The following is an 8,088-nucleotide window of genomic DNA, read 5'->3' on the forward strand; positions in this document are numbered from 1 at the left end:
CTGACTCTTAGTCTCCTGTCACTCCTGTCAGGAGTCCATCAGCGATTTCTACTGGTACTACTCTGGAAGAGATGTTATGGATGAAGCTGGTCAGTACAACTTCTCCAAAGCCCTTGCTGTAGCTAAGCAGGTGTTCAACTCACTTACTGAGTACATTCAGGTAATAACTTTTTTTTTTTGTATTCCTGCCAATCATGTAATGTATTTTTCCCCAAAAAAAAATATATATATATTAAAAAAATAAAATAAATAATAATAATATATATATAGATAGATAGATATATATTAAGCCATATAGTAAACCATGTGACATCAAATTAAATGATATGGAAAGTAATATGAGCCTGGATGATATGGTTGCAATACATAAATCCTCTTTATTATGCAGAGTTGAATGGTCTGCTTTTATGTTGGCTCTTTCATGCTGACTGGAGTTTTCTGCCTTCCCCAGGGTCCCTGCATCGGCAACCAGCAGAGCTTGGCGCACAGCAGGCTGTGGGACGCCGTGGTGGGATTCCTGCATGTGTTTGCCAACATGCAGATGAAGCTTTCACAGGTACCATCTCTTTGATCTTTTCTCCTGCTCTCTGATGTATGGTCATGTGAGCATTTAACCTGGCGTTTGGTGTTTGGTGGTACAAAGCAACCACATTTAAGGGACAAAGCCATTTGAAATTCTTAAAAAATCTGTTAGATGGGTTAGCATTTCTGAATGTCTTCAACTTTCTCCTCAGGACTCGAGTCAAATTGAGCTGTTGAAAGAATTGATGGATCTGCAAAAAGATATGGTGGTTATGATGCTGTCTCTCCTTGAGGGTAGGAACTTCAATCACAGCATTCTGACTCTGTAATCTGTTCTGATTCTGTAGATGAAAGAAATGACTCCCAAGTGTCTTTTTCATTTGTAGGTAACATAGTGAATGGAACTATTGGAAAACAGATGGTAGACACACTGGTGGAATCTTCTAGCAACGTAGAGATGATCCTCAAGTTCTTTGACATGTTCCTCAAACTAAAAGACCTTACGACCTCCGACAACTTCAAGGAGTACGATCCCGAGAGCAAAGGGATCATATCCAAGAAAGAGTTCCAGAAGGCTATGGAGAACCAAAAGCAATACATGCAATCAGAGATCGACTTCCTCCTCTGTTGTTGTGAGGCCGACGAGAACGACATGTTTAACTACGAGGAGTTCGTCGACCGCTTTCACGAGCCCGCTAAAGACATCGGCTTCAACGTCGTCGTCCTCCTCACGAACCTGTCCGAGCACATGCCTCACGACAGCCGCCTGGCTATGTTCCTCGACCTCGCAGAGAGCGTCGTGAATTACTTCGAGCCGTACCTCGGTCGTATCGAGATCATGGGTAGCGCTAAAAGGATTGAGAGGGTCTACTTTGAGATTAGCGAGTCAAGTCGCACACAGTGGGAAAAGCCGCAGGTCAAGGAGTCCAAGCGACAGTTCATCTTTGACGTGGTCAACGAGGGCGGCGAGAGTGAAAAGATGGAGATGTTTGTCAACTTCTGCGAGGACACCATCTTCGAGATGCAGCTGGCCTCGCAGATCTCCGAGCCGGACAGTGTTGAGCGGCCCGAGGAAGAGGAGGAAGAGGAGGAAGAGCCGGAAGAGGAAGAGGAGGGTGTGGAGTCCCAGTCGGCCTTCTCGGCAGCATGCACCTCTGTGAAGCGGAAGATCTCCAACTTCCGTCAGATGTTGACCCTACGCAGCATGCGCAAGCAGTTCAAGGCAGTCAGGAAGCTCACCATCCGCGAGATGATCACTGGTTTCTTCGGCTTCTTCTGGATGCTCTTCACCGGCTTCTTCAAAGGCATCTACAACGTCATCTTTGGTTTCTTCCACATCATCTGGACATCTATCTTTGGTGGGGGCCTAGTCGAGGGTGCCAAAAACATCAAGGTGACCGACATCCTAGGCAACATGCCTGACCCGACTCAGTTCGGAATCCACGGCGACATTCTGGAGGCGGAGAAGGCGGACATTGGCGAATTGGTGGCCACGGCGGACATGGTGCAGATAGTGAGTGGCGAGCCGATGGAGGTAGACCTGATGATGGAGTTGATGGGAGGGCCGTCCAAGCGAGATGGCAAACACGAACTGGGCCTGGGTGACGTCTGTGAGATCAAGCCTACCGAGTCTGCCGCACCAGAGAAAAAGAAGAGCAAGGTCTGCAATGTCGTTCTCAGTAGCAAACATCTTGAGTAGCTGCGATGCAAGTATTGTTATTTGTGTGGTGCAAATCTAGTCCAGTGAACATTAATCTGATTACGGATCTCATTTGTTTTACGCAGAAAGCTGAAGTGAAGGAATCCGAGCCAGAAAAAGCAGAGTGAGTTTAGACAATGCAGTGTTAAGCATTGTAGCTAAGTAGCACATTAGTGTATATTATTATCATTCTTTTCCATAAAGTGTCCTACAGTTGCGATGTATGCGCTGTTCCACAGTACAGAGAATCAGGAGAAAGAGGAGAAGGCCAAAGAGGAGGCGCCTGCAGAGCCGGCGGCTAAGGACAAGCCTGTCCGCAAGCCCAGACGTGGTGGCGATCAGGAGGAGAGCCCTGCCTTCATGGCCAGCTTCATCGCAGGACTGGAGGTCTACAAGACCAAGATGCTGGTGAGCCTGAGGGTCTTTTACCGGGTTCTTTTCCTGTTCTTCTCCTACATTATGTAATGTTACTGCTTAATAATACATAATACTGGTTATTTAGTAGTTAATTGGTTATTTTGCTGTGCACAATAACAGTTCCAGTGTCAATATCATCAGTAATATTTTTTTTTTTTTTCAGAACTATCTGGCTCGCAACTTCTACAACCTCCGTATGCTGGCTCTGTTTGTGGCCTTTGCCATCAACTTCATCCTCCTGTTCTACAAGGTAAGTAACCCACTTCTGGAAATGACATAAATATGCTGACGTTGCTGATAACATCAGAAGCAAAAGACAGCGAAGACTCATAGGAAATGAGAGGATAGGGGTTGAATTGGGAAGTAACCTCGGGTCCGAATGGAACCTGGTCTCTATGGGTACATAGACATGAATATGGTCAAGATGGAACCTGGTATCTATGGGTACATAGACAATATTATTCCACTGCTTGGTTGAATTTCCCATTCTCCTAATTTAGAACGACCATTAACCGTATCTGCACACCTATGAAGTAGATCCATTTTTTTGGCCGTATCACACTTGTATATTAATTCGCCGAACTCGTTGTGAAGTAAAATGAAATGTCACATTGCATCCGAGCTGTAAAATGCAGACGTTCAGAACATGGCAACATTGTAGCATATGACGGAGGTGGCTTTTAGCTAGATGGATGACAGCAGGCTAAGTAAAATAGCTATGTTTCAAAGCTAAAGTTCATCAGAATCTTGGGATACACCCGCTTGACAACGGGAGAGATAGAACTAACGACTGGCCTTTGGCCGTAGCAACCATCCATTTAGAACTAGTAACGGCAGTCCATTATCCCTTACATATGGTCAAGATGGAACCTGGTCTCTATGGGTACATAGACAATAATATGGTCAGGATGGAACCTGGTCTCTATGGGTACATAGACGTGAATATGGTCAAGATGGAACCTGGTATCTATGGGTACATAGACATGAATATGGTCAAGATGCTACCATGTGCATCTGAAATGGCTTTTTGAAGTTCCACTCTCCCTGTTTATCTTCTTATCATCTTATCAGGTGACTGCTGACGAGGTGGATGAGGACGAGGACTCCTGGGAAGACGGTGACGATGAAGAAGACAACGATGAGGGACTGGAGTATTTTGTGCTTCAGGAGAGTACCGGTTACATGGCACCCACTTTGACCTTCCTGGCTATCTCACACACCGTCATCTCCCTGCTGTGTGTCCTGGGATATTACTATCTGAAGGTGAGAAGAGAGTGGTTGTAAACCAACACTACGACACTCGTATTGCACGACAGAATTGGCAGCCTTATTATAGTCGGCTTGCCATAGTTGTGTATACCATTGTAAATTCACAACATGATTCATTTAGTGCTTTTCGACGTTGTTCAAGGCCCTCTGATAATATTAGCCTACACAGTTTAACTTTGTGACATGATTCATGTTGGTGCTGTTGACTTTGTGCAGGTCCCTCTGGTGGTATTCAAGAGGGAGAAGGAGATTGCGAGGAGTCTGGAGTTCGAAGGCATCTATATCACCGAGCAGCCGTCTGACGATGACATCAAAGGACAGTGGGATCGATTGGTTATCAACACACCGTAAGACAGCAAGCTAAATTTACAAAGGAGTTCATGTCAAGTTCACTTTGCTTTCATGAAACATTTAGGATTACCCAGTGTCTTTTTAAACTACAGCCAGGGGTCCAGTTCTTTATTCTCTGTTTCCATTACTTTCAGATCTTTTCCAAGCAATTACTGGGACAAATTTGTCAAGAGAAAGGTAAGACAGTCAAGACATTTAAATGCCACTAGTTGAATTTTGGGTCGTACTATTGTAGTTTCCCAACTATTAGCCGCGGTTTATACATTGAATTTGAGAAGGAAAGGAAAGGAAAATTTCCTCAGCTATGAGGTTAATACACAGGGCCAGTTAATATGGTATTAATGGGTGGTTTTGTTTCTTTTAACTTGCATAAAACACTGTCCTGCAGCTTATACACAATGCGGCTAATAGACAGGAAATGACTGTAGATTAATGAATATTGTGTAACTGTTAATTTATTTCAATTATTTTTCCTCTTGTGACTTACATAATACATAATATAGGTCATTAATAAATATGGTGATATGTACGGAGCTGAGCGCATCGCTGAACTCCTTGGCTTGGACAAGAGCGCCCTGGACTTTGACCCTACAATAGAGACAGTGGCACCTGAGGCCTCCCTAGTTTCTTGGTAAGCGCACAACACGTTTGCCAGTTATTGAAAATGTGTGTGAATGGTGTGTGTTAAAATGAACAGCGTTCTTAACGCTACGCTCTTATACTTTACTCTGGCAGGTTGAGTTCCATTGACACCAAGTATCATACTTGGAAAATGGGCGTGGTTCTGACTGACAACGTGAGTTTTTTAAGGATTTAAATAAATAGCTTCTCGGTCTGAGTCTTTTTGGGATATATATATATATATATATATATAAGATTACTGTGTTAACAGAGTTACAGTACTTCAGACTACTTTTAAGGTTACTAAATTCTGAAGCTATGTTTAAGATGAATACGTTCCGAGACCACTTTTGAGATGACTAAATTCACTGAGAGCTCAAGTTGACCCGGTCTCTGGTTGACCACAGTCTTCACTTGTATTGTTGTAGTCCTTCTTGTATCTGGTGTGGTACACCACCATGTCCACGCTGGGTCACTACAACAACTTCTTCTTCGCCGCTCACTTGCTGGACATCGCCATGTGCTTCAAGCCCCTGAGGACCATCCTGTCCTCCGTAACACACAATGGCAAACAGGCAAGTATTATGGCCACAAGGGGGCACTGTTAACTCAGCAGTTGAGGCATACACAACGTTCCATCCTCTCCCCGGTAACTAGACTGTTGATACTGATGAAAGCCCCATTGATGTTGTGTGTCCACACAGCTGGTGCTGACCGTTGGGCTGTTGGCCGTGGTGGTGTACCTCTACACAGTCGTGGCCTTCAACTTCTTCCGCAAGTTCTACAACAAGAGTGAAGATGAGGATGAGCCTGACATGAAGTGTGATGATATGATGACTGTGAGTATATCAAATCCCCATGATTAAAACGGACATGAAGTGTGATATGATGACCATGAGTATATCAAATCCCCATGATTAAAACGGACATAAAGTGTGATGATATGACTGTGAGTATATCAAATCCCCATGCTTAAAACGGACATGAAGTGTGATATGATGACTGTGAGTATATCAAATCTCCATGCTTAAAACGGACATGAAGTGTGATGATATTACTATGGGTGGATTAAATCTGTTGTAAGACCGAAATTTCTTTTGAACCGTTGTGATTCATTCATAATACTGGAGATTCAGGTGTTCTTAAACAAATTCTTGCTTTCCTTGTATTACTATGTGTTCACCACTACATCACACTAGACCTTAAATTAATGTATCAACTGAACTCATCAATTGAAATCATGTTGATGCCTTTTGTTATGTTCACAGTATCTGTACACTAACAAATATGGACATCCAGACCATAAACCAGCAGAGCATGAAGGCGTTTAAGCATGAAAAGTGAAGTGCGGTATTCTAAGACATGGTTTTATGATTGTGTTTGTGTTCCCAGTGTTACTTGTTCCACATGTATGTGGGTGTGAGGGCTGGCGGTGGCATCGGTGATGAGATTGAAGACCCGGCCGGGGATCCATCCGAACTTTACCGTATCCTCTTCGACATCACCTTCTTCTTCTTTGTCATAGTCATCCTGCTGGCCATTATTCAGGGTATGTGACCCACCATGATGGGAACCAAATGTGGTAGAAATAATAAAGAAGTTACTAAACAGTGGTAATCCGGCCCCGATTCTGAACACTCGTGATTCTGTTTCATGAATCAATTTACAGGTTTCAAAACTGCACCCCATATACAAATATGTATTTTTTAATATTTGTTATTAAAATTGTACGTCTCCCTCTCTCATAGGTTTGATTATTGATGCTTTTGGAGAGCTGAGAGGCCAGCAGGACCAAGTGAAGGAGGATATGGAGGTCAGTGGCTCGAAGCAATTTCTCACGCAAGCACCTCGTCATTTGCCTAATGTGACGAACGTCCTCATTATACTGTATAACCTGTAACACTGTGTCCTTCTCCAGACAAAATGTTTCATCTGTGGAATCGGTAATGACTACTTCGACACTACACCCCATGGCTTCGAGACTCACACCTTACAAGAGCACAACCTTGCCAACTACCTGTGAGAATCACCTTCCCATACACGTCTTAAGATAATTCTTACTCAAAACAGTGCTATTCTATCAAATCTTGTACTTATATTCTGTGCCTTTCTCGTCATTCAGATTCTTCCTGATGTATCTGATTAACAAGGATGAAACTGAGCACACGGGTCAGGTACGAGTCGCCCTTTTGTTGTTACTGTATATATTATCTACTAACTTTTTACAGGGTATAATAATATACCTTACATGTGTAGTCACTCACATATATAATAATTCTCTATTCTGTCTTTTAAAGGAGAATTCCGGTGTGATATTGACCTAAAGTGTATTTAAACATGATACCGAGTGTGAACGTATGTCTCATAGCCCATCTCGGCTTGTCCCCTGCACTCCAAAATCTGGCGCTAGTTAGCCGATGCTACCAACAGCTTTTTCAATAGTGGTGCTTCGGCATCGGGCTAGCCATGCAAATAAATCACTGTTTTACACCCATTTACGAGGCTCAATGTATCTCCACACTTCATTTGTAGACTTCGAGGGCCCTGACATTTAAAAACGAGACATTGAGAACTTTGAAAAAGCACTGGTAGTTTACTTACAAGACGATTTATACAGACAGTATCTTCACGAAGTTTAGCGTTTGCAGCCATCTTGAATTTAGTCACGATAAGTCAAGCAACGAGTAAGAATGAACAGGTATGATAAGGGATCAGATTCCAAAAATAATTCAGTGGAAATGCATGGATTCCAGTTGCTGCTACTGGAAGAAACTGGAATCCATGCATTTCCACTGAATTATTTTTAAGCAGAGATGGGCTATGAGACATCCGTTCACACTCGGTATCATGTTTCAATACACTTTAGGTCAATATCACACTTTCTGCTCCTTTCCATTTTTCTTCCTACCTTTCTAGTTAACTAACAAAATGTCTCGTCTGTCGTAGAGCAACAGTCAGCATTTGAGTGTACATGTAGGCAATGGTGCCTGTCTGTATTCAAAAATAAAAAGATACCCGCACACTGTATAGATACCTGACTAAACGTTGTTAATAAACCACTCTGGGAGCTTATAGAACAGTGTTCTTTTTATTTTTCAATTGTCGGCTAAGCCTTATACCCAGCGCCTGTTTAAATTTTGTAGATGTGCGCGCACTCCACTTATTGCCTGTCTGTATTCACCCTCTGTACTGTGTGTCTACTCCCACAG

At 43.0% G+C, this 8,088-nt stretch overlaps 1 protein-coding gene across 4 annotated transcripts in view; it reads left to right on the forward strand.

Annotated features, from left to right (window-relative positions):
• The window catches only part of ryr3 (ryanodine receptor 3), a 111,287-nt gene that overhangs the window by 102,037 nt on the left and 1,162 nt on the right, over nucleotides 1–8,088 (forward strand). For all 4 annotated transcript variants that reach the window (XM_048250173.1, XM_048250175.1, XM_048250174.1 and 1 more), the window contains 18 exons: nucleotides 32–160; nucleotides 452–556; nucleotides 735–816; nucleotides 909–2,182; nucleotides 2,308–2,345; nucleotides 2,461–2,629; nucleotides 2,802–2,888; nucleotides 3,710–3,901; nucleotides 4,124–4,254; nucleotides 4,393–4,435; nucleotides 4,762–4,889; nucleotides 4,994–5,054; nucleotides 5,308–5,454; nucleotides 5,584–5,718; nucleotides 6,272–6,428; nucleotides 6,628–6,692; nucleotides 6,798–6,898; nucleotides 7,002–7,053. In XM_048250173.1, the coding sequence (XP_048106130.1) occupies nucleotides 32–160; nucleotides 452–556; nucleotides 735–816; nucleotides 909–2,182; nucleotides 2,308–2,345; nucleotides 2,461–2,629; nucleotides 2,802–2,888; nucleotides 3,710–3,901; nucleotides 4,124–4,254; nucleotides 4,393–4,435; nucleotides 4,762–4,889; nucleotides 4,994–5,054; nucleotides 5,308–5,454; nucleotides 5,584–5,718; nucleotides 6,272–6,428; nucleotides 6,628–6,692; nucleotides 6,798–6,898; nucleotides 7,002–7,053 (3,096 nt within the window). The remainder of the gene's footprint in view (nucleotides 1–31; nucleotides 161–451; nucleotides 557–734; nucleotides 817–908; nucleotides 2,183–2,307; nucleotides 2,346–2,460; nucleotides 2,630–2,801; nucleotides 2,889–3,709; nucleotides 3,902–4,123; nucleotides 4,255–4,392; nucleotides 4,436–4,761; nucleotides 4,890–4,993; nucleotides 5,055–5,307; nucleotides 5,455–5,583; nucleotides 5,719–6,271; nucleotides 6,429–6,627; nucleotides 6,693–6,797; nucleotides 6,899–7,001; nucleotides 7,054–8,088) is intronic.

Source organism: Alosa alosa, chromosome 8, assembly GCF_017589495.1.
Source record: "Alosa alosa isolate M-15738 ecotype Scorff River chromosome 8, AALO_Geno_1.1, whole genome shotgun sequence".
Classification (NCBI taxonomy): Eukaryota; Metazoa; Chordata; class Actinopteri; order Clupeiformes; family Clupeidae; genus Alosa; species Alosa alosa.